Raw genomic sequence first — 27001 nt, 5'->3', positions numbered from 1 at the left:
AGAGTCCTTTATTGGGTGAACTAGCTTGCAGATGGGTGTACTGTTTTCCTCCAAGACAGGCAACAAAGGTTCAGTCGACCAGATCGAGGTTTAGATCAATAGATATAAGGTATCGATCAAAATCTCGCCCTTTCAGTACTGTAAGCGGTCGGGTCGAATAATGAGCTCAAGGGCTCTGACATTCCGGCCCCCGGCACCGACTTCCCCTGTGTGCACAGCACAAGACCACCAGAAAGCCTCACACGGCTGGAATCGCTGCAGTTCAGAAATGTTAACATCTGACACCAAATTTGTTTTCATCCAAAAGGAATGATAATGTGGTGTTTTGGTGGCAGTTTAAGGCCATGTTTACTTAATTTAAACGTTTCTCCAGTGACTCCTATTCCTGTATCTTTGTCGTGTTGAAGTTGCCCCAGTATAAACAATTCTTTTTTATCTACGATTTTAACCAAGTCATTTAACTAGCTCATGCACTCTCCCTCTCTCTCTTTCTCTCTCTCTCTCTCTCATACTCTCTCTCATACTCTCTCTCATACTCTCTCTCCCAGTTACTTTCCTCATCACATCCGGTTTGCTGTCTGTAATGTGGTCTCCACAGACATTAGGTGCCACATGTACATGTCTAAGTCGTGCTGTTCCTGCTGCAATAAAACATGGTCTCCGAAACTCATTGAATAGCATTTGAACAAAGGATGCACCATCCCAAACATCTAACAGGCATCCAATTGCTGGCTCCCTCTGGAAGATGGGGCTCGGGGGTTTATTCTTAATTGAACCTTTCCCATAAGGGCATACTCTGAGGGCAGGCGCAGACAGGGACAATTGGGAGGGAATAACCTGACAGATCTTTTAAAAATATATATATTTATTTTGTAATGCTGTGGCAAGTATGCTCGGAGATTCTGAGGAGGGTACATAGTCTCGGCAGATGCCTCGGTCCTGGATGTCCCATATCCCGAGAGTGGAAGGTAAACAGGGCAGGCCAGCAGTACTGTGAGGGAAGCTCATGGGTGGCTGGTTACAAAGCACACACAGGTTTCAATTTGCATAATTAACGAGAAAGGAACCTTTTATAAGAGCAGCAGCTGTTTAAGCGAACATTCATATTTATCATGCAGGCATACACTTTATTTTATATTGCTCCAGCCTAACTAGGGGACCATTTTCATCGACACATAAGTGTGGTGGGTAAGGACCAGTGCTGTTTACTTTCATCTTAAATTGACCATGATTGATTGCTACGTAAATTAGTGAAGAATACAGCCCAATTTTACGGAGTGACACATTGTTGATGATGTTGTTGCTGGTGTGCTTTTGTGTGCCTTAGTTGACACTTATGTGGTTGATTGTTACACCTCAAAAGCAGAGTGCATACGGGGAATAGGTGTCTCTTTTTTTCCTTCATTATCAGGTATGAAAGCACTTCCAGATTTGTGAGTTCAGATGAGCAGTTGTACAAAAATAACACTTCAAATATGCACTTCTCAATGCAGTAATATAATGTGCCTATTAGTGTCAAAGTTTCCACTCTAATAAACAGTAGATGTTGTAGCACCCAGGATAATGTGCTGCCACGCTAAATACGTATAAGGTCCCAAAGGCGAGACCTATTGGCAATCCCAATGCTTGTTATATACTTCCTGTCAAAATAATGACTTGATCTAACCATGGACCGAATTGTATCTTTCAGATCACTTACTAATTCCATTTAGTTAATTTCGTTTGCTAACAACTGATGGTTAATATGTTTAATATTGGATCTACATTGTTATTGCTTCCCACTCATTGGTCGCTTTTCTCTATAACACTGATTACTTTACCACCTTCCTTTTTAATTGCTACCAAATTGTTCTGCAGCTTGTACTCAAAAGTCAACTATTGATGATCCAAGCCTTCTCATTAGGAAAGTTTACTTTGCTCAGAAACATGCCCTTTTTTCTTGATTTTTCTTGAAAAAGAACGGCTACTGATGGTCACGTGCAGTAGACCTCATATGCTAATAAGTACTTAAAAGTTCAATCAAAATCAGCAAACAGTTGAGGAATGTTATGTATACTCTCTGCCCAAGAATACATGTACTTCGGAAATGATCCTTCAAGGGTGTCCACATCTTTTTGTATAGCACATTTCAATACTTCTTTTGTCTCACACCAGTTAGCATTTTTTCTCTTTCAATGCAAGTTTCAAAACTGAAATTATCATTACTGTCATCTTATAATATGAACATATATTAAATGGCTGCCTGGTCTGGTAATGGAAAGCTTAACAAATGGCCACTTTTAAGTTTTGACACATGGAACCTATTTGAGAATGAATTGGTATTTGTGAATGCACAAATCAGAACTTGTGACACGTCCCATACATTTCACTGTTCCAGCACAAGGTAACACATGTATACGGGAGTCACAATCTTTCACAAAGTATAAGATGTGCGACATAAAATGCCTTGGTGTTCGATACTACTGATCCAGGGTATTACTAATCATAACCTCTGAATGTTTTGCTAAATTGCCATTTCATTTGTAAGTGTTCATTTCTGCGTCAATCGATTTTGAGTTCAATACCATATACATGCATGTTCACTTATGTACGTTTTAAAAACGCAAAAGCAGCAATGTATTACTGGGTCAAATTGTTGTTTTCAGGGTGCTATTGGGTGTAACTCTTTTTGTAGCTACTATGTTCATTGACATGTCAATCAACGTAATTTAGAGAAGAACTGCTGTAGGTCTTGGATATTTGCTTAATTATGACATTTTTATTTGAAAAAATATTACTAATAAATACGTTGGCTACAAAACAGTTGCTATTTACCCACGCGATTCTGTGTATTTCTCCCTTTTTGCTTCCTGGGATTTATGTCTGGCTCGGTTTCCCCATTGTGCAGGGCATGATGTACCTTGAAGAGAGACGTCTGGTTCACAGAGACCTTGCAGCTCGCAATGTCTTGGTCAAGTCTCCCAGCCATGTGAAGATTACAGACTTTGGCCTAGCCAGGCTGCTGGAGGGCGACGAGAAGGAGTACAGCGCTGACGGAGGCAAGGTAGGTGTGCCCTCATGCAATGACTGTTTCTCACTGTCAGTGATGGCCTTCGGTGTTAGGTGGCATTACTAGAAGATAACTGATGCAACCCCACCAACAGTCCCTTTTAAAGAATCATCTTTTGCGGGCAGTGTGTACCTACGGTGTTGTTTTATTACATTGTGATGCATGCCCAAAACATGGTTTTGCAACTACAAGTTGAGAAACATGAAAACAATTTAGAGGAGAGTTCTGTTGGCCAGTTTGCCGGGGGTAAAGGTGGTTTGAAATGCATCACTTGATAAAGGTTTTACAAAACATATTCGAAGTTAAATGTTCGAAAATCACCAAACAAATATTTTATCTTATTGGAGTGAGGTTCGCGATGCACGCACATGCAAGAAATGAATACATGGAATAACAGAAGCTCAATCAATATCCCCTCAAAGCAAAGGTAAAGGCTTTCACTAAAATAGAGTTGAAACGTGTAAAGTGACGAGCCAGAAAATAATCAACAAAGCTTGATTTTCAGTAAATATATAAAGACAACAGGTACAAATCCCCAATAAATGCATGGATAATTTGCTGCCAAAATATGTCGTGCAAAAAGACTTCCAAGCCAATCAGAACATTTCACAAAAAGGGCACAAATATCATTCTTCAGCCTGGTGCATGCGTACTACACCGGAATGCAGTCATTTTCTCCTGGGGGCTTGCCAATCTGTTGCGGAAAAGCAACCATTTAAGACGTTCTTTCTTCTCCTTACGCCATTACGGGCAATCTCGTAAGGGACTGCGATTGACATTCACAGTTTAGGTGTAAAATCCAGGTCGGTGTTCCTCCGAGAGGAATTCTGCAGGGCTCAGCTCCACTATCTCCTACTGAAGTAAGTACGTGGTAATGAGCAACGTTCTAATTCTGGAGAACACAAAACAGCAATAGCCACCTATGCCTGTTGCCATTTCGGGTGTCAAATTAAAGAGTGGCCAATAGGGCAGAGGATCACCGCCTTCTGTTGTGCAAGGGAGGACGTGCATGTTGACATTTCTCCCACCTGATTAGCAACGGTGGAACGTTGATCAAAAAACAGTGACTGGGAACATTCATAATCAACAGATAGATGACCAAAATGAAGGTGAAATCCTCAGGGAGTTAGCAAATGCTGTGAGAGGGTCCTGCCTGCAGTGGCATCAGTGATGTAGCAATGGTGCAACTTGCCCAGGTGCTAGCAAGGCAAATGGTTTCTCTTACAGCTGGACGGCTAGTAAAATACAACATAAATGCATCCTCAGTGGGCCCCTAAGACCTCTGGGCCACACTGCATCTGCTGCACTATCAGTAGCTATACCCTGAGATACATATGTACACAAAAAATGGGTGGCAGTTGCTATGCTTAATGAGCTACCAGTCCTCATTTCTGTAATAAAAAGAAAAATTGAAAGTACAAAATAAGAAGTAGAAGTGGCTAAAAACGCACAGGTTCTTGTTAGACCTGGCATTGTTGGTTTGGTTCCCACCTACCTTTTGCCTTGAGACCTCCTATTTTTGCTGACTTTGTCTTTGCTGGCTGTAGGACTCTGTACATGTAACCACTGCTAACCAGTGCTAAAGTGGTGTGCTCTATCTTTAAAACATGGTGTGATTGGCGTATACCCAAATGGCATATTTAATTTACTTGTAAGTCCCTAGTAAAGAGGCACTGCCTGTGCCCAGGGCATGTAAATTAAATGCTACCAGTGGGCCTGCAGCACTGATTGTGCCAACCACCTGATTAGCAATTTAATTAGGTCTCAGGTCTGCCATTGCAACACGATTGTGTGCAGTTGTAAGCTGCTGTTTTGCCCTGGCATTTAACCTTTTGCCAGACCCAAACCTTTCTTTTAAATACAAATAAGTCATCCCAAGGGTAGACCCTGGAAAGCCCAGAGGGCAGGGTGCAATGAATTTAAAACAAAGGACATGTACTTTTAAGTTTAGTTTGAGTTACCTTATAATATTTTATAAGTGTAATTTCGAAATGGGGACAGGTAACCAGTTCATATTTGGTGTCTCTGGAATTAGAATGATGAACAGTTTAAAAATTGCACTTTTAGATAGTTGATATTTTCTCGCCTTACCCATGTGGTGCAGGCAGCCTATCTCAGGGTCACATGACTGGGGGTGGCTGACAGTTGAGCTTTGTGTATTCCTACTAGACAGCCACAAACAATGGGACGCTTAGGTGGGATGGGAGAGAGGAGCCATACCCAGGCCCACTTACACTTGTATAGGCTGTGTCTTGTCACCATACAAAGGGCTACATAACCCCTATAGTTAGTCTGTAGCCAGGGCCAGGAAGGCAGGGCACCGATGCACTTCAAAGGCATGTTTCTAGAATCTTCTCCCCACTTCAAAGGTATATCTGGGTATAAATACCGGACCTCAGAAACCACCACTTCAGTACACTTCTGGACCTGTTCTGTGGAAGAAAGACTGCTGTGGTGCTGAAAAGACTGCCACTCTGCTGGATAGCTGCTTCCAAAGAACTTCTGCCCTGCTGTCTGCTGCCCTCTGGCCTGGGTGAGAAGGACTGGACCTGCATCTCTTGAACCCAGATCCCAGAGTGACTCCAAGGGCTAGTTGGCTGGCCTCCTGATCTGCAGTCTCAGGGACATAACAGATTTCCAACAACCTTACACTTGCACCTGGACTCTGCCATCTGTGAGTCTATCCTGCCAAGTGGTGTCACCCCAGTCTTGGACCCTTGGAAGCGGGATTAAGGTGCTTTGACAGCCTCTGTGAATCCAGCGGAACAGCTGCATCACCTCTGCTGATTGGCGCAGCTCCGATCAAAACCTACGCATATCTGCTGGTGCATAGATTAGACCACTTGCAAAGACCCACATTTTTGCCACAGCCTGCAACCCCTTTGCACTCTCCACTGTGAAACGCATCCCCGGTGCAGGCCTTCACATCCCTTGATGATGGCAGCCTCCAAGAAAATGCCAGATTCCATATCGCAGCCTCGCAGTTCCTTGGAACTGACGCATCGTCCGACTACGTGCTGTATCCTCGATGTTGGACTGCACATTACAAGCCCCGTTGATGAGATCCCTGATGAGGCAACCCCTCGCATCACAGCCTTGCCGCATCTTGGATCCGATGCATCGCTTCGGCTGTGTGACACATCTTTAACGCATATCCTAGCAACGCTCCACAAACCAGGATTTAAGGTATGCTGTTCCATGGGCCTAACTGGGTCCCTGTAGCCAGCCCCTGCTCCATCGCTGTCGGCCTGATCTTGTGACTTTTCCCCGGTCTAGGGCGACCAGATATCCACATTTGGCCTTTGTGTTCATGGTGCTGTTTTCCCTAAAATCGCAGATCTACAGTTCTACTTATTGGATTTTTTGTCATTTTGGGTTTTTTAAATTTATTTTAAAAGTTATATGTTCCATAATTGGTGTGGGATCCCTTTTGCGTGGTGTTTTAACTTTATTACTGTTTGGAGTGTTGCACAAATACTTTATGCACTGCCTCTTTGCTAAACTTGACTGTTTTGTGCCTAGCTACCAGAGGGTTGAGCCCAGGTTATCTTAGGGCTGACTTGTGTCTCTCCGTGACAAGGATTGTGGTTCCTGTTTGACCAGGGCTCACACCCCAGTCAATCAACAACCCAATTCTCACTCCCTTCTGCGAGTGGTCTACTAATCCCTTGTACGGCTGCTCATACATTGGTTACTAACAACAATAAGCAGAATAAAGTAACATTTTCGGAAGGACAATTGAGATACATCTGTGAATATTTTTCATCAATTTTACAATTTAAATATCTTGAAATATGCGCATCTATAGAAACAGCATGTATGTACTGGATTCATGAATCTAAAGGCAGCATTTTGTCCGCTCATTTGAGATTTAGCGTGGTCTATTCTAGTAGAATTCGGTAGAAGTACGACATTCTATAGGCAACTTAAGCTTCTATGGTGCGCAAAGGCATAGTACACTGCACATACCTTAACTGTTTATGAAAGTGCCTAGCAATGACATCCGCTCTCTTTTCATTCAACCTCTTCGTCAAAAGTATTGACTGTTTGTTATTGCGAACCATGTTCAAAATCCCTGGACTAAGTATGCTATAGAAGATGCTAAACTCACAGTCGGAACTGAAAATTAAGTGCAGGACTGAGAACTTCTGGGAATTTGGCCATGATCGGAAGCTTGAAGTCAACACATGTCACTAGAATTGAGATGATGTCCGTTAAGAAAGATAGCTCTTACGACATATTTTACGGTGGACTGATTATCAGGGTGCGAGGTTTCCATGACAGGAGTGGATCTGTCAGCCCAATGAGTCCCGTGCAGCACAACAACACAATGTTACATTCCTGTAGTGACCTCTGGGAATAGACAGTGATCCAGGAAGTCATAACACAGCCAGCTGATCATGGTTTGTGTGAGATGGTACTCGGTGCTGTTGAACTCTAACATTGGTGGCATCAGTAGCAGGTCTCTTCTTTCACCAACAAAGTCACCCCTTAACAAAAATGAATATACTTATAGCACCATATATAAGGAATATTTTTGCAAATGTAGCCCATTCTGCAATGGATCGATATGAAATCAGAAATTCCAGTGTGTCAAAAAAAACTGGTAAATGACTTGGCAGTGGATGTTTACATGAAGGTCCAGTGATGATTCTTCCAACTAGGTTTACAAATCTGATTTGACGAGACTAACAAAATCCCTACCTGTGTGCAAGAAACTCTGAAATATAACTTTGAAATATACAGCTGATACCATGTAGTAGAGCTTTGGTCCCGCTGTCCCTTGTACGAAAACCAATAAGTGTAATAACAAACATTTATGCAGCCTCTAACACGTGTGTTTCCAGCATCGGTCGTGTTAGTAAGGCCATGGTGGCACAAACAATGGACGCAATGTGCTTGTTTTACTGGCGATTCCGTAGAGTCCGTAGATCCGCACCATGCACTGAGGACTAGGAGCTGAGGCTCTACTCTATTTTCCTTGGAGGCAGAAGCTAGGTGTTGGTGCTGATCGTTTTTGGTTATGAAAACCACCCATTTGGATGTTGTGTTGTATTGTTTGTGTAGAGCACCTTGACAATCCAAGAAAGTAATTAACAAACGTCTAGAAGAGTAACTAACTAACCAGGCTGACAGTAATTGATTGGAATGAGTATTGCATATATTAATTTTTTGTATCTGCCATCCAGAATGCAGATTTAAACGTCAGCTGTATGATTTCCAGTCTGATGACTGTAATTGTATGGCCTTTTGCTTCTGGATTGATTTGTTTTATAGTATGATGCTCTTTAGCCTGTACAATGAGTTGTTGGAGTACCGCATTACACAATGTTATGGATTTACTTCATCATATGAAATTCCTTGTGATTAATAATGATTGCAATGATGCTTTATTGTAATGTGAATGGATTTTTTTGCAAACGGAATAATTGGAAAGCAGCAGGACAGATTTTGTGCGTGGCAGCTCATCTTTCTGGTCAGTATTTAGGTCTGGCGTTAGGTTTGGAATCAGAGCATGGAGGAAGGGGCATTGGCTGGGTTTCTGCTTAACAAAGAGCAAACAATGCATTCTTTCTCGTTTACTGTGACCTGAATGGACGAAAGTACTCAGCCAGGCATTTCAATGTCATAATGTATGTTTTTTTATGTCAGGATTGACAGCGCTGCTGTAGCCACCCTTTTATGTGAGGATCACTAGCGAGGGGCTTTGGCTCCACCCACATGTTTGGAAGCCAGGAGTACATATCTTGATTGCTCAGAAGTTTTGTCCTTCCACAAATAAAGTGCTTGCCCTCCACACAACTGTGATTATTTTGTTTATTTTTCCAGCTGCCTGAGCTTGAACTTTTCAGGACACTCACATGAAGTAATGCAAATACAGTATCTTAGATAACTAGATAATGCACAGAGGGGAGTAGGGCAGCCAATACCCTATATGGATGTTTAGGGCTGGCTTGACAGTGCAACTGTTGCCTGACTTTTTAACCTGCACCAATATTATTCTACAGTTCTTTGCTTCCACAAAAATACCTATCAATTCACAGGCTTTTCACATACAATGCTTCACATTACCATGCAACATTCCTTTAAAAGCCAAACCTTTGGGCATTGCCAATGCTTGTTGTAAAATGTTGCTTACTGTGCTGGTTCTGCCTTACAGTGGTTTCTAGAGCAGGGGAAGGTATAGAAGGTAGGGGTCCAGATGCATTTCAGCTGAGTGGCCATGCCACTGATTACGTTGCAGCGTAGATCCCAGAATCTGAGGTTTAGATGTTGCTGGGCTGTAAAGAATTTGCTAACAGCGTTATAGTGGTCCTATCTCGTAGTTACTGTCCTGAATTTAATGTATGCATTGTATCAAAGAAAAAAGTTATGGAACATTGGAATATCATTCGACGTATGAGCGATTGAATGCTGGGCGGTTGATGCAACCTCAAGACAGCACCGTTGGTGACCGTACTGAGGTTCAGGAGATCCAGAGCAGGAGGTAGATCGTTCAGTGTGGCCACGGCCAGGCTCTGGAACTCTCTTCCCACTGAACTCAGGCAGGTCACCGGCCTTCTTGTTTTTAGAAGGCACTTGAAAACCTGGCTTTTCCCTAAGCCTTAGCCTGTTATCAGCTGCCCCTTCCTTTTTTCTTTCGAGTCTGTCAGCGCCAGGATGCCTCTCGAGGTGATAGCACGCTTTATAAGTGAAATAAAAAAATAAATAAATATAGTAAATATGTTGTGCTGTCTACACTATACATATTTGTAAAGGGGTGGATTGTTTTGGGGGTAGAAAAGGTAGAGTGTTTGCAAAATAGAAACCATGGGGGGCTTCTGCATCTGGTAGTAGCCACAAGTGCCTGTTTGCATTTATTTATCTTTAGTTCTATATAGCACAGAACATGCAAGTGTTGACGTGGGAAAACATACAAATACGTAGAGATACATACAATGTATGTGTTCCAAACAACACCGTGTACAGTGTGCATGGACAAGAATAAGGTAAAGATAAGAGGTATTTGAATATTTCCAGGTTTTTATATGAAGACTTTATTTCAACCCATGTTTGCTGTGTTTATTCTTGTTGGAAGTTAGATATGTTGAGCTTCACTCAGGACTTTGAGCTCTGGTGACAATATAAGATGATATTGTGAGTGCTGTGGAAGGCGATTCCAGATTCTTAGAGTAGCACCAGGGATGGCCCGTCTAATCGTTGTTTGTTTCTTGTTCATGTGTTTTTTAATAATTCACCTTTTTTCATTTTCACTTTAATAGATGCCCATCAAATGGATGGCTCTGGAGTGCATTCACTACAGGAAGTTCACCCACCAGAGTGACGTCTGGAGCTACGGTAAATTTATTTGAATTCGGGGAAGGCTTATCTTGGCAGCTAGGCTTTTTTCCCCAAAGTGTGCTTGATATAATACTGAATGTGGAGCTACGGTAAATTTATTTGAATTCGGGGAAGGCTTATCTTGGCAGCTAGGCTTTTTTCCCCAAAGTGTGCTTGATATAATACTGAATGCTGGCATTCTAAAATGATATGGACATATTTTGCTTCTTTTCCATTCACTTTTTATTTAGTGTTCAGAGTAGTGGGAAGGACTGATTTCCTAAGTGAACACAGAAAAGTGACTAAACTGGGTTCTGGTGTCAAATCAAAACATTTCTAGCTAGAGAGCAGTAGGGAGCTGCACACCCTTGTAAAAACAAAGCACATTATCGACAGGTTCAAGTACTGACTCAAAGCTGCATGCGTTGCATTGACCATCAAAGATGCAGATTTTTTTTAGACGAGACTAGATAGCACCTGTTGATGTAGGATTGTGAGTGACTGTGCTTTTCTGTCGGTTTTTATGACCCCTTAAAATAATCATGATTATCTTTAAGTATATAAAAAATTAGTTATTCCTTTTAAACCACCCAGTCAGTCTGTTCTAATGCTGCTAGATAACGAACATATTTTGGTTTTTTTACCCTCTTATTGATGCTTTCTCTATATGTATGTATTCAGTTCATGATGTATATGAAAGTAAAGCTTATAGTATTGTTTATGGTTATGTTTTTTTTATTTCTCAATAACCATAAAAAAGTAAACAATGAAACAATAAATGCTTACATTCAGTCAATCAGATTTCAAATCAAGACTTGTCAGGCGTACGTAGTGCAGCTGTTGATATTGTTTTTTCTAGAACGGATTGTTGTGGGACTCTAAACTTATGTTGACAGAATTATAGGTCTGTGTTGAAATGCTGCAAATAATACACTTATTCTGACCTTAAGTAATTCCACTAGTTTCCAGAGGAGTGTTCCAGTGCATACTCTCAAACGCAGAGAGCGCGACTGCTAGGTCATGATTAGGGTGTCCAGCCTTGTGGATCAAGAGTAGACCCTACATGTGCAGGTGGTGATCTCGAGAGTTAATGACATGCTACTCCTATCTCTCCATTCCTTTTAGGGGTCACCATCTGGGAGCTGATGACCTTCGGAGGGAAACCCTACGATGGAATACCAACCCGTGAAATCCCAGACCTGCTGGAGAAAGGGGAGCGGCTCCCACAGCCTCCAATCTGCACCATCGATGTCTACATGGTCATGGTGAAATGTGAGTGCGCGGGCAGGAAGTGCATGTTCATGGCAAACTAAGCCTAGATAAATACACTCCTTCCATCACCTCCCCCCCGTCCTAACATACAAGGTCACTTCCTTTGAGTTTGCTTCCATTTTGTATGAGTGACCGAACAGCCAAAGCCCATCCAGTTAAACCCCAGTAAACCAGGCAGCATGGCTATTCCCTTCACATGCTGTGCTTCCCATCCTCTGGAACTAGCAAGGATGGCAGAAGCAATATCAGAATGTATTTGTATCACTGTCTGGAGGGGCAGGATTCTGATTGATGGGGAGAGCAGCTGGCGTCAGAAGCAAGAGTAGAGCCAGAAACCATGTATTTCGGCAACATTAACCCCTTCGACGCTCATGACGAGCTCAGCTCGTCATGAGGTACGCCTGTCGTACGCTCATGACGAGCTGAGCTCATCATGAACCGCGGGTTTTGCGAATCTTTAGCGCACAGCGGGAACACACTTAGTGCGGATGGTGTTAAGACTAAACCAGAGGAATGGACCATTTCCACATGGTACGCATGCATTTGTTGTAATTGCAGTTATCATAATGTGCTGAAAGCCCATGCAAGTTTGCTCCTTGATAGCTTCTGCGATGCGCACGAGTCAGTGCACCATGAAGAGAGTCTGATCCTCAGGGGTCTGTGTGGTATGGTGAGATCCTCCTGGTGTGTGGAGGGTGCTTTTAACGTCTCGATGGCCTGTGCTGGGTGCACATAAGGCCTGGCTCACACAGCGTTATTCTGTGGCTAGGTGTGCTTAACTTGTGGAGATTCAGCAACCAGTTACACATATTAACACAACCACCTCTGTGATTTGGATCATTAGCGTTTTGCTCTCCATGTTTTGCACAGATTGTACCATCTAGATGGTCCGAGCGGTGCACACAGAGCTAAACCTTCATGGTCTGTGCAGGTTGTGCACAGGTAAATCCTCAATTACCTACAAGGTATGCACAGGCTTAAATTCTGGCGGGGCTGTGCAGTGTGGACATAGCCAGTGCCTCACATCTCTGCAGCACGAAGAGGAGCAGTTCTTCATATGTCTTGGTAACTCTTCTCTTGACTGAGGAATGTGCTTGTCTGAACTATGCACACAAAAGTAAGTCCTTGATGGGCAGTGCTCGGTGTACATAGGTAACTTTTCAGTGGTCTGTGTAGTCCTTAAAGGTTTGACTCCTGATTGGTCTGTGCATTACGTGCAGAGGTAAATCTTCCATGTTGTATGCCTCACTTATCTTCACAACCTAAGTTGGAGTTGTGAAACGAGTGTGGCCTTCAACAGCAAAACCACATTGTTGTGAACGTAATCAAGAATTATATTAAATCAATGAGGCTTATTGAACCGAAGTAAAAATAAAAGCATGTCCACAGCCATTATAAATTCATGAAGTCGTTCAAAAAAATCATTGGCTTTCTCACCAGTAGATGCAATTAGGTTTTCTTCCTCGGAAGTGCAAAGAAAGTCCTGGGAGCAGAGGGGCGCGGTAAACATCCTATACAATGCGGTGTTTACACCGCGCGTCCTTTACTACGCAGCCATTACAACGCAAGTCTTTACTACGACTTGAGCGGGAGGGCGCTCTTGTTAAAGGAATAGTTTGATTTTCTATTCCAACACCTTCCCTACTGTTATGTGGGCTGGAGTTGGAATAGAAAATTAAACTAATCCACAATCCAGCGCCCTCCAACGCAAGTCGTTGTAACAACTTGCGTTGTAATGGCTGCGTCGTATAGTACCGCGATCATTTTGATCGCGTTGTACTGACGTACATCCGAGGGGCGCTTACCAGTTCCACCAACTCATTTCCAAAAGGCGCTATTGCAGCCTCTGGAATGGACAGATTAGTTACAGCCTTAGAGGCCAATTTACAGGACGCAGAGCATTTACTTATCAGTAGAAGAGGCCTTCAGAGGCTATAAGGCACTCACACATCCTACTGACTCCACCATCTTCGTATGCCCCATCAGAGCACTAAGTGACATTTGTTCAGATTTTTTGTTTATAATGTCAGGAAAGTCTGTAACACCACGTAGGCAGCAACTTTGCACATCATCTCGGCTTGTCCTGATTCACCACAGCGGTAGCTTCTTGCATTCCTTCATCACTTGTCAGAATTTTCTATTTTGCAGACTAAAGATCTCTTATAGGCACTCAAGTCACTCAAGGCACTCAAAGTCTGGATTCCCATGAGACCCTTGCCCTGTTTCTAACCCTCTTGGCGTTTTAAACAAGTCATGTACAATATAACGGAGCCCCCTGGTTTTTAAACCGGTAATTGTGACCATAAGGATCTAAGTCACCACACATCCACTCCACTGCTGCCTGCAGCGGCCAGCCCTGTGTCAATTTCCCAGATATCAGTATTCAACAATATCCAGGGTGACATTGAGGTTCATTTAAAGCCCTGCCGAAGAAGGATAGAAGGGAAATTTCTCTGGTCCTTGACTGGTTCAAGTTCTTCTTTAATGGCAAGAACACAATATATCTATTCCAACCCTCTCCTGCTGGACAAAGGACCTTAGAAGGGGGTGTGCCCCTGAGTTCTTAAATATTTCCATCTTTTTTCGAAGTCTGCGTTGAGCCTTTGGCCAGCCTTAACTGGTCGATAGGCGTATGTTTTTACATGTGTGCCACCAGAGGTGTGCGAAATTCCCAAAATTTGTTTTTGCGAATTACTCAACATTTTTGGAAAATTATGTGTATGTAAAACGCCATTTCGTCATTTAGTGCTATATTTTAGAGTAAAATGTGTCCTTACATCAATATTTGTGCGAGGACGTATTTTGTGGTAAAAAACAAAAACACAAGTGGAGCAAGAAACAACTGCTTGTGTTCTTGGTATTCACATTATTCATACACTCTTCTGGTAGAAATGTTGCCATGTACAGCATGTAGTTACGTGACATAATGTAGTTTTGGCAATTTTGTGGAAATAAAAATTCCTGATATTACGTGAATTGTGCCTCCATAATATACATTTCACCTTGGCCCAATGCCAAAATTGCAAAGCCACCTAGGTTGCCCTCAAGGTGCATGAATGCCAGGGGATAACTAGCATCAATCTTTGGCACTGCATGTTGAGAGTCTGGGACTTGATAAGTTCGACTCTGGAATTCTGCAAAATTAGGTCAAGGTGAGTGTTTTGAGAGTAATACTGAAAATCGGCACTGGTATGGTATCTTGATTAATCCAACAAGGGTCCAATCGATGGTTGGATCTGCCTTGGAATTAATTAGTGGGTCGCATGAGAGCTGAACACACACATATTTTTGCCCCGGAATTATATATAGCACAAACTTGACCCGAGGGTATCAGAGTACTTTACATGAGCGCCTGTTGCATTAGACACATTCATTTTGTTAGGCACGGGGAGATTAGGTGATTTGCCAAGAATCACTTGATGTTGGGAGTCATTGCCGAGACTCGAGCCCGATTCCCCCAATTTGATCAAGATCCTCTCCCCTTCTTCACCCTCTCTTCTTCTGTCAAACTAAACACACATTGCACAATAATGGGTTGGCTAGACACAATTAGTCAACTAAACCCTTTGCATTTTGTTTAAGTGTTGTCTCAATTAAGCTCACAACATACTCTGTTGGTTCATTATATGTTGTGAGCTTAGTAAGGGCAACACTCAGACATTTGCTTGACTGATTGTGTCTTACCAACCTATTATTGCCTCATTTGTGTTTCACAGTAGAAGTGTTTGCGGCAAAATAGTTCACCCCCTTGTGATGTATTCATGATATGGCAAGTTCTGCGGTCTCACAGAATCTGGGGGTTCTCCGTGACACAATACTATGGAAAACATACACGGCTAGTGTGAAACATTCTAATATATTGTGCTTGGTATTAAACCACATATACTTTCTCGTCTCTCTTTTTCTGAAAATGAGAAGGGTGATGCAAGAGTATTTTCTCTATGTTGATATTTCCACAGGGTACGGCCCATGTCAGTCAAGGGACATATGGGGTCTAAAATATTTTCAGTCTGTGAAGCTTTGTCAAAGTCATTGTTAATATAAGTCACCCATTTATTTAGTAGGCATATTAAGGGGAACTGTGGGTAGCCACTGTTCATAGGGGTCGTGAGATTTTATTTTTGGATGTGATCAAAGACATTCAAGGACATGCTTCTTCCCCATGGGAGCGAGACTTTTCTAAAGAAAGGACATGCCACCCTCTATTCTCCGACCGTCCCCTGGTTACTTCCACACTGGATCCTTGGAGGGATCTCCTCTTCCTCCAACCTCCGTTCTATGGTGAGTGGACTCACGCAGCACCATGCCTAGTGGTGATTGTGCCAGTTGCCCTTTTATGGGATGGCAATTATGTCAGAGTGTGTGGTGCTGGCTGCAGGGTCAGAAGTAGTTTAAGCCATGTCATCATCAATTCTGCATCAGGCGCAAACCTGGAGTAGCAGTCGTGAAAATTCAGCTATTGAATGGCTTGTTGGAAAATGAGAGGCTATGAGAGCATGATAGACTTGGCATCTTTGATGTGGTTTCCTCTGACTTTTTGCCTCTACCTCCTGTATTTTTCATGCTGTGCTGGATTTTGTTTTTGCTGGCTTAGATTGATTGTTTGGGCACTTTGCCGCTGCTTATCAGTGTCGAAGTGCAAGTGCTCCCTACGTATAGTACTCCCTGCATAAAGTGTTGTTAAAATTGGTTCTCCCTGGTCTCATATTTGATTTACTGGTAAGTCCCTAGTAAAGTGCACTGAAGTGTGCCAGGGCTTGTAAATCAAATGCTGCTAGTGGGCCTGCAGCACTGATTGCGCCACTCACATGAGTAGCCCTGAAAAGGTATCTCAGACCTGCCACTGCAGTGTCTGCGCGCAGTTGTTAACTGCCACGTGGACTTAGTAAGAGCACCCACTTGCCAGGCCCTAACCTTCCCGGTTCTTACATGTAACGCACCCCTATGGTAGGCCCAAGGTACCCCCCTGGGCAGGGTGCATTGTATGTGAAAGGTAGGACATGTACTGGTGTGTGTGTGACATGTCCTGATAAGGAAATAATTTAGTTTTTCACTATGGAAAGTCTATCTTGCCACATAGGATAGAATGGAAATGCTTTGTAACATTTTACAGTATAACTTCCCATTGGGACAAGATGGAGAAATAAAGTTTAGGCTCTCTGAACTCAGAATTTAATAACACATCTTTTAGAAAAGATGGTTTTAAATTGTATGTTTGAAAATATTACTTTTAGAAAGTAGGCGTTTTCTTGTTTAACCATTCTGTGTTCCTCTGCCTAGTTTGTGTATTGACTGTCTAGTTTTGGAGTGACGGGGGCTAGGGATGTGCATTCACTGTAGACAGCCACTGGAGGCGTGGGGGATGGAGGTGTGCCTGGCATTTCCTGGATGACTCAGATCTGGGCTGAATAAACCCAGGCTGAATTTAGGGTAATGGGAGGAGGTTTCCTTGCACCTGAATAGGGCTTGTCTCCCTTTCACAATGCTGTCACCACCCCCTATGGTCATACTGCACCAGTGAGGACAGATCTGGCTTGGACTGGGGTCAGAGACCCTTGCACAAAGAGAACAAGTGTTAGACCTAAAACCCCTGAACTTTAGACTACTTCTGGACTCAAGAGGAACCTCTGCTAAGGAGAAAAGCTGAAGAGTTGTGAGGAGGAGTACTGCCCCTTTTCTGTGTGCTGTGTGGGGTTGGCCTGCAGTTGCTGTTTCTGCCAAGGAGAGGACAAAGACTGGAACTTTGCTTTGAACCTGCTTGAAGAAGATACCAAGGCCTGAGGTGTGCTGGCCTCCTGTTCCGAAGTATCAGTGACACAAAGACTTCATCCCCAGCTCCCTTGAACCCTCTTGCTGAGAGTTCGGGCCTGCCAGGAGGTGCCTATTCAAGTTTTGGGCCTCTGGAGGTTGTTTCTGCTGTTAAGAGCTGTAAGAAACCTAAAAGAAGCAGGAAAACCTGTTTTGACGCCATCCGCGACATCGCTGTGACGCCGCGACCTGCACCAAGGCCCGGGGCACCGCTCGTGAAGTGAACAACGCACTGCCTGGCCTGCACCGCAACTCTGACGCCCTTCAACGCCAGCAGTTATCAGTCTGGCATTCTTTCGTTGGGTCAGGTAAGGAGCAGGCAAGAGCCCCTACATGCAGGCCTTCCACAAACCTATTTTTCTGCAGGGGAAGCTGGCAGCCCAAAGCAAGGCGAAGCAAGGAGTGGAGGATTGGTGTGGCTTCCCAGTGGAGATGCAAATCCTGGTAACTATTCTGCGGCCCCTAAGATGCCGAAAATAGACAAAAAGAGAAGCGGATTAGTGCAGATGCACCCTCATAGTCAGATGACTTGCAATTTCTCTTCTCTTGCAATCCACATAAAGAGTTGGCCATGCCTACTCTACCGAGAGAGCCCATATCTTAGGCTAGGAGTCAGCCTTGTGATTGGAAGCATGATTCAGAAACCATCAGACATCATTTGTTGTCGTGTCAGTCATTGCGAACAATAACATTCAAAAACTACATAGCACACACTGTTTTTACTTAACTGCTTTGATTAGCCAACACAATGGTGTATTGGCATTACTGACCTCAGAAGAATGAAAGGCCATGGTGGCCCTGCCAATATTTGCAATGTTTACTTGAGAGCTATACACAGAACTATAAGCAGAGCTTAACACATAAGGCTTCAATGACGACAGCAGTAAATTAGCTCATCTTTTTGTCCCTCTCATCTATCCAGGTTGGATGATTGATGCCGACAGTCGTCCCAAGTTCAAGGAGCTGGCTGCGGAATTTTCGAGAATGGCGCGGGACCCTCCGAGATATTTGGTGATACAGGTGAGTCTCTGGAAACAATTCATCCCTAAAAGTATCCCTTAAAAATGTATGTCTGCAGTGTTTTGTTCTGTAAAAAACTACTGATCATATTGGACGAAATTAACAAAGGAATCTATTCTGTCCCACAACCAACATAGAGAAAATGTAAATGGATATAGCTATGGTGCATGTAGTACCTTTATGCTGGATTCCATGCAAAATTATCAGACCATGCCAAAGTTACTTCTGATCCCAAAAATTATTTTCCCTATTGACCAGGCAAGATAACCATACTGAAGAGTAATACATGGAGTCCCAGAGGCACTTTCCACCCTTCTGGGATGTGTCCTTGTATCCTTCTGGAGTACTTGCATTGTACTCAACTGGCTCGACATCAACTAAGTAGGTTTCTGAATTTAAGTAAGTTTGTTGAGGAAAGACATCTCAGCCAGTCAAATGTTATGTTGCAGTCAAATTTCAGTTTTTTAAATTGGCTCAGATTTGCAACTGGCCAATATTGATTATTTATAAATTGGCCTTGTTTAAATTCCTTAAAATCTGCTTAACATATTTACACCGAGAAAAGAAGGCAGCTTAGGTGAACCAAATTCTATCTTTAAGTCAAGCCATGTGTACCCCTGTCTAGTACTTTTTGCTGCAACAGAAAGCAAGCTATCCCAGTGGAAATGGGAACGTCAGCTTTTTCTACTGGAAATGCCAAAAACTCAGACATTTCACACACTTGTTTGGTAGGTTCATGAACAGGCCAAGTACAAATGATCATCTGCATCAGTAGGCCAAATGAGGCCCCAGAAATGGAGATCACAGTTCATAAATGTGGTTGTGAAAAAAGACATTCAGGAGCTTTGTCGTGCAAAGGATAAAAATGCCTTTTTCTCAGGAATCAAATCTAATTTACCATAACATACGTATTTGTAAAGTGCACGTTCACCTAGAAGGGTATCTTGGCAATGAATAATAGATGTTCATTGCTACCCAACTCAATGGTATTCATGTTATCGACCTTAGATGGATAAAAGGCTGAGTGGACCTGCCAGGATTTGAACCTGTGACCATGAGGTCGAACAAAGGCCCTCTAGTGGACATATTAGTCCACTGAGCCACCAGATCCGACCATATGAGTTTAGGAACTGCTTTATGAACCTCTTCGGGTTTATGAACTGGGCATCAAAGTTAATAAAAAAGACACATTTTTATAATCATTCTACACTTAGCGTCCAAAACAAGCTTCTAAAGAGGTCTTGAAAACGGAGGGTAAACATAAGAAAGATCAGATGCATGGGTAAGGGCCAAGGAGTGTGGTTTAAGGCCCCACACTACCCCTTGAGCCTGCTGCGCATTTAGAAAGATTGTGCCTAGAGGGCTCTCAAAGCTACGTAGCAAGGCCGAACCAGCTGGTCATGGTCGAAGACCATGTTTAGTGGGTTCCGGATGAGGGGGACTTGGCGAACAGGTCGACTGAAGACCATGCTCTGCACAAAGAGCCTGGTACACGTGTCCAAAGAACTTGTCCAGCGGGCTCTGAGGGCCAAAGTCACGGTCACGTGCCTCATGCTGCCTTGCATCTCAAGAAGACACTGAAAGGAGGGGAGCAAATATGTTTTGGGAATTTACAAGTACATCGCAACAAATGCTCCCTCTCCCTCCCCTGCCCCCCAATTCACTGAAATGCATTCTTGATGGAATTTATCATTCTCTACTGAGATCAGTTACCAACCAACATTAAAAAAAAAACAACCTTAATTCTGTTGTTATGAACTTTCGATGAAGGAAATCTCTGGTTAACATTCAAGACTGTTGCAGTTCAACAGCTATACTGAACTACGCAATCATAATTCCTCTCCCTTCACTGTTAGTGGCTTTTCCTAAGGTGGCATAAATGAGAGTGATACAACGTCAGTTCTCTACAAAATAAGCCATTGTAGGAGGGCTCATTTAATGTGCATCAGAGAACATCTTCCCCACAAACGTCTGGAAATATATACCTGCCATAGGTTTCCATGCTTAGTTTTAAAGGTATTTGATAATCACCAGAAACACACAGAAATTTATTTCTGACTTTTCGAAGCATAGCTTTATGGCTCATCTGGGTTCAGTAGACAATATTGACGAGTAACTGCAGACTTTGAGCACCTCACATTACGAGAGAATTTTGAAGTGCAGACAGGTTATCGGCTTGCAGAGTAGCCGCCCTGCAATGTTTCTCCAGCCTTCAAGACATGAAGTGCTGTTTAACCGAGGGGCTGAATCACCCGTAGACATCTTGGTGAATTCTGGGTATGAAGTGCTTGGAATGAGAGTCCTGGATCCTCAAATCCTCCACAGCCGTGCAGCCCACCAGTACACAGAAGACGCTTTAAATGATGTAAGCACTTTACCAGCACACAAAAAACGCACTCCAGCCTTTTCCCCCCCACATATGACACAAATAGTAGAAAATACATGAAAGCGGTGTTCCTCAAAATGTTCCTCACACCCCATCATACAATGAATCTCTCAAAGAAATCAGACAGGACCTAGGGGCTCCTACCTTAAAATCCAAGAAGCTCAAATGAACGAAGGCCCTCATTCCAAGTCAAAAGTTTACTTCAGATTTACTGCACACAAGTTTTGCACCGTTTTATAATACGATTTGTGTGCAATTCCAAGTTTTTTCGAATGTAGATTTCGTCTGGTAATAACTGCATGGGGAAAATATATCTGTGGTAATCGTGTGCACGAAATGCTATATTACAGGCTATCCTTCACTCCAACCTCATTGAATTTAAACAGTGATGCTGTAAGTTGTAGTATTGGATTTGACCGGTACCAGAGTTCCTGTCCATAAAATCCGCCAATCAGGTGTTTGAAAAGTTAGTTGCCAAAAAACAAAAAAAATCTCAAATGTAAAAATCATTGGTTTATCCCTCGGCACGTGCTGGTGGTAGCTCAGGCCGCTGGCAAAGTGAGTTTTCGGTTGAATTTCCCAGTGGAAAGAATGGAAAACTCTCAACGACTGTGTGCTGGTGAGCACGAGCCAATGAAGCGAGCGAAATGAAATGACGGCAGAGCAAGAAAAATGAGAATCGACAGGGGTAAGGTGTTTTGAAAGAAAATATTACAGAGCTGTTTAGTAAACATCTGAAAATAGAAGCGAACAGGGAGCACTTGTGTGCAGTGATGGTTTCTTCCATCTGCTGGGCTGCTGTGCATTTCGTGCCTTCCAGATGAGACAATTTGTTACGCCAGGCGGTGGCCGCTCACACGCTTGTGGTGGGCCCAGCACCACGGTAAAATGTTTACAGCACTTTGTGTGAAGGTCACGTGCGGATGCACGGCGCATGCGCTTTGCTGGCTACCGTGACCCGTCGCACAGGACGTTAATGGAAACGGGGAGGGCAAAGGCAAGGGTAGCATTTCCGCCCAGCAGACACATTTGTAATTTTTTGCCTGTTATGTGACCATTACATTGTTGAAATGCTAACGCGGGATTACTGGTTACTAATTATCTTACCAAATCCCAAACTATGTCGACTGAATCGTTGGTACCTGTCTTTGAGTAAAAGGTAATCTCTCAATAAGTCAATCAATTTAAGAACTTACAACACTCTAAATGACCACTGACCAAATTTAAGTTTTAAAGATTTAATATAAAGTCAAAGATAACTGAAGATACAAACTTCTCAAAATGAGATTCAAAAGGTAAATTGGTATCACTATAAACATGAACTTCTTGAATAATCTAAGTCTGAAGAACAAAATAATAAGTACAAGCTCAAAGACCATAAGGGTTGTCAAAATAGATATAAGTTGCAATCTCAAAGTCATTACAGAAAAGAAAATTAAGGTTAGTCTGTCCCTACACTATTTTAAATGACATCCCTACTTAGCAAGATCTTAACCCTCTAGGTGTCAGCCGTGGTGACTTCCTAAGAAGATCACGCACTTCTCTTTGTCTCTTCTCTGATAATGGGTCTCTCCTGATCAGCCTATCTGCCTACCCATCCGCTTCCTTAGGCTCCCAAAATCATCTGCTCTGCTCTCCTCCCGGGTCGCTTTCCCTAATACCAAATCACATTTCCAATAGAAACGCCCCTTGGGACGCCCCTCACGTGGTACATCTTTGCGCGGCAAACTCCATGATGGTACTCTTGAAGACCCTCGTTATAGTTGACCTTGGTTCCCAGGCTTCTTCTTCAGTGCGCTGATACCCCCTGAAATTCCTGGAAACTCCTACAGGCCTGCGCAAGGCGCCACTGAACAAAGTCCCTTTCATTCGAGCTGATTAGGACCCTCGCACCTGCATACAGCTCGTCCTGCAGTGGGCCTCAAATTCCAGACTCCACCATATCTTTAGTCATAAAACACTCTCAAAGCTCGGTGCTGGACACCTCGCGACCTCTTCTCTAACGAGCACATGACGATTTACACGACATGCCATTATCTCCTCTGGCCTACTTGATTTACATGCAGCAGGTCCCTGCACTCTTAAAACGTTAACTTGATTTAAACAGCAAACATTCTTAACTAGCATACGTTTCTAAAATAACACATCTATAAAGCATATACTTTTAACCCTAAGTTCAATAGTACATTTTGGAAGAACCATGTCAACCTTATCTCACATTAATTTAGCAGCACGTTCAGGTTTGCTGTGAATTGCCCTAAGGCCTACACATAATACTGGATTTTCAAAGTTACATTTAATTCGGACATGATTCTTTTAACATGAGAACATGAGGTTTTCACATATATTCCAACATTTCTACATTAATCTCACACCGTTATAATTATAGTTACTCTACTTAACATTCTATACATTTCACTACTGAATATAAACCACTCTGTATATTTCACTCCTGGATATAAAACACTCGTGTGCAAAACATGTTTAAACTAACTACGTGCTTGTAAATATGGCGTACTTATACATTTTTTTCAAACTTGTGCTCTCTCAGTCCCCTCTTTGATGACCTTCAGGGGTCATCATCACCAAGACACTAAAAATGTAGAACCTTTTAAAGTGAAGACAGGGCAGTTCCACCTCTTTTCATACTCTCTAATGCTTTCAGACTCTTATATTGAGTGTCCTGCATCGCTGTCAACTCTTCTTCCTGTTTCTTCATAGCTCTCTGTAACCTATTTGCTCTATAACATTGATACAAACGCACCAATCCCCACAAAGTGATTACACAAATCACAATTATGATGATGGGTTTCAATATGTACCAAACGATACCCTTTCCTAAGTTGGCAAACCAACTTCCAACTTTACCCATTCCATGACCTACTTTTTCCCACACATTTACCTTTGCTAGGTCCTCAATTTCGTAGTGTATGGCAGTGATATTTTGTATATACTTCTCTAGAGGTTTTGAATTGTCTGGAATGTAAGTACAGCATTCCTGGACCTTCAAGGCCTTACAGACTCCTCCCTCTTTTGCTAACAGAACATCTAAAGCAAGTCGGTTCTGAAGAACCATTGCCCTAATCGATTGCATCTCACCTTCTATCAGCATCAATGATCTTGCAGTACTAGCAGATAGCCTATCTACGACTGTAGCTAACCTCCTAATTTTGATGTCATTCATTATCAATCCTAAGAAAGGGAATGCAGCACCGAGTACATCTCCAACTACTTCTGCTGCACCCAGCCCTCGCTTCCATCTAGTTGATATTTCTTTCTTAGGCGTGTCTAAATTCTCAACATGATATATTTTAGGGAAGACAACAGCCAGATAGCATGATCCGTACCAATTATCTGGTAACTTCACATAGGCACTTCTTCCACATACAAAATATACATTTGGTATTGCTTGCATCCCTTTCAAAAAGTTCTTAGAGTAATACTCCAATTGAAAGGCATGTTCACAATGGACTTGACCTACATAAAAGTTTTCATAATATGAGTAACTCCTGTGAATGCACAGTTTTCCCCGTTTATCCTTATCCAAAGCAATTGGACCAATACTACCTTTTCTTTGATGTGCCCTTTCCTCCTTGGTCCAATCTGTTTCCCATTGTCCTGATGCTTTCAAAATCTTCTGCCTCCTGTATCTAGTATCTACCTGTGCTATAAACTTTTTCTCAACTTCTGATATTTGACAAGTCAGATTGTTCCTTCGAGCATGTGAAGTATCTAACGTTTTCCATGGAATAAACCATTTGTGTAATCTGTCTTCGCTTTTGTAGTAGTCCCATTTGTTCAAATGCTTGAAATTCGGAACCTCTGGCAATGTCGAGTCGAAATTCGAGAAATAATACTCGAATCCTTCTCGTCCATAAAACATGCTCAACAATAAACTGCACGTTATTCCATATGTCAATGGAAGATGATGGTATCTGATACCCTCCTCCACTGAAGCTGGTAATTGCATACAAACGTAACAATCCTTCACTTCCATGGCATCAACATATTCATAAAGCAATTTAGCATAAGCATTTGACTTGTAATTTCCCTGTGACTCATCGGTGTGAAGCCTTTTTATTTCTGCATCTAACAATGCTTTGTCTTTCTCATTGATGTTTCCCTTCTCTTTAATAATGGTAGTTTTCGGTGTTGATACTCCCTTATCCTCCTTAACTGCGGTTTCATCCCCTTCGTGTCCCGCTAGGAATGAAACAGTTACCACTAAAATTATAAGAGAAACCACTACTCCTAAAAGTGTAACAGCTATACATTTTGCCCTGCGGTTCGGGTTGCCAGCCTCCATGTTCTCAAACAGTGTAGTTTTTGACTTTCTTCCAGCATTCACTTCCTCTTCTTTTCAAACAAAGTCTTTCTCTCTTGCAATGTCTTTCTTTGAACACTTGGAAGCTTGACAATTTGTTTCCGCAAAACAGTTCAAAGTCCAGTAGAAAATAGACAACCCTAGCCCTTCTCCATCCACTAAAATGAAACCCCTATCACTTTTCTTCTTCCACTCGGCGCTAGGTTATCTTGCAACAAGTTTTTACAATTTCTTTTCAACAGTCTTATTTTCGTCTGAAGTTATGTATGACTCAAGGAGTGACACTACGTCTTCATAAATGTCCATCCGAAGTATCATTCCCTCAGGTTCTGGGCAGTTCGTCCCACAACATGGAAAGTCAACTTTTTCTAGGATTATTCTCCTTATTTCGCTCAAGACAAGTGGACGGACAAAATTGAGAGTTAGCGTTTTTTCAATTTCCACTCCTGGTACTATCAGTTCTACATCCACAATTACAAAGGGGTCCGTTCTAATCAAGATCACTTTCTTCACCTTTCCAGTTCTGCGCCCCTTTGAAGACATTCACAATATGGTATTAATCCACAACAATAAGCGCTCCTAGCATTTCTACTACTCGCTCAAGCATTTCCAAACGAAGAAGAGTTCCCTCCAATATTGGATATCGTGAACAGCAAACTGGAAACTCAACTGTCTCTAAAATCAATTTTCTTATTCCACTCAGGAGAGCAGGATGAACGATGTTGAGTGTCAGCAACCTTTCGGTCTCCGCTCCTGGCAGTAGAAACCTTATTTGCACTGTGATGATCGGGTCAGTTCTGATCAGTTCCACTTCCCTGATCCTCCCTGTTCTGTGTCTCCCAGACATCTGCAACGAGGTAGGTCCAGTCGGGAGTAGAGTATCTTCTACTAGGCACTCGCACCCTCCTTGATCTTCTAAGACCCTCCTCGGCTTGATCCTGGATATCTTCTTCTGGATCTGAGTCTTCGGATATAGGAGTAAGCGTTTCTTCCTGGGCCGACCTCAAACTTAGCCTTCTTCTCCTTGTTGGCCAAGTGGCAGCTCCAAGCCTTATTCTCCTATTTCTTGTCCTCTCACTTGGTTCTTGGTCGCTCTGATACGGATCTGAGTCTGAGTCGTATTCACTTCTGCTCTCTCCTTCAGTTGCGTCTTCTGTCTCACTGCCGTCCTGCCTTCGCTCTTCTTCTGAATCCGTTGCGTTCCCAACTTCTTCCGACACCCCCTCAGCTGCCTCAATCCCTTCTTGCGACTCTTCTTCCACTTCCGGGCTTTCGTCTGGGATGGGAGCTGTTCCTTCTAGAGGTGCTGGAACTCTTCTAGTATGGGATGCATGGATCCAATTTGGCAGCCCCCCGCACTTCACCGCGGTGTTCGTTATCAGGATTACCTGAAAGGGCCCACGCCAGCGAACATCTAGGCAGTTCTTCCGGACGTGTTTTTTAACTAAGACCCAGTCCCCTGGGTTCAGATCATGACACAGGTTCCTCGGTGCTGGAACTTCAGCCGCATGCACCTGAAGGGACACAGAATGGATGGCGTCAGACAGTCCTTTACAATAATCCAAGATCAGATCATCTGTAATATTCAATAGAGCAGTAGTTGGAACTGTAGGAAGTCTCATGGCCCTCCCCATCAGGATCTCGTGAGGAGAGAGACCTGTCCTCCTATCAGGTGTGCTGCGCATGCTCATGAGCACTAAAGGAAGAGCATCTGGCCAACTCAAAGATGTGGATGCCACTACTTTAGCCAATCTATTCTTCAACGTGCCGTTCACTTGTTCCACAATTCCTGAAGCTTCTGGTCGATAACTACAATGCAGCT

At 42.9% G+C, this 27001-nt stretch overlaps 1 protein-coding gene across 1 annotated transcript in view; it reads left to right on the top strand.

The window, feature by feature from the left end:
• Positions 1 to 27001, top strand: part of ERBB4 (erb-b2 receptor tyrosine kinase 4) — a 1576940-nt gene that overhangs the window by 1448659 nt on the left and 101280 nt on the right. The window contains exons 20-23 of the mRNA XM_078682001.1: positions 2888 to 3043; positions 10312 to 10387; positions 11495 to 11641; positions 18372 to 18469. Coding sequence (XP_078538127.1) covers positions 2888 to 3043; positions 10312 to 10387; positions 11495 to 11641; positions 18372 to 18469 — 477 coding nt within the window. The remainder of the gene's footprint in view (positions 1 to 2887; positions 3044 to 10311; positions 10388 to 11494; positions 11642 to 18371; positions 18470 to 27001) is intronic.

The sequence above is a fragment of the Lissotriton helveticus genome, chromosome 3_1, assembly GCF_964261635.1.
Source record: "Lissotriton helveticus chromosome 3_1, aLisHel1.1, whole genome shotgun sequence".
Taxonomy (NCBI): Eukaryota; Metazoa; Chordata; class Amphibia; order Caudata; family Salamandridae; genus Lissotriton; species Lissotriton helveticus.
Note: the sequence above shows the minus strand (reverse complement) of the source record. Positions and strands in the feature narration are given on the sequence as shown.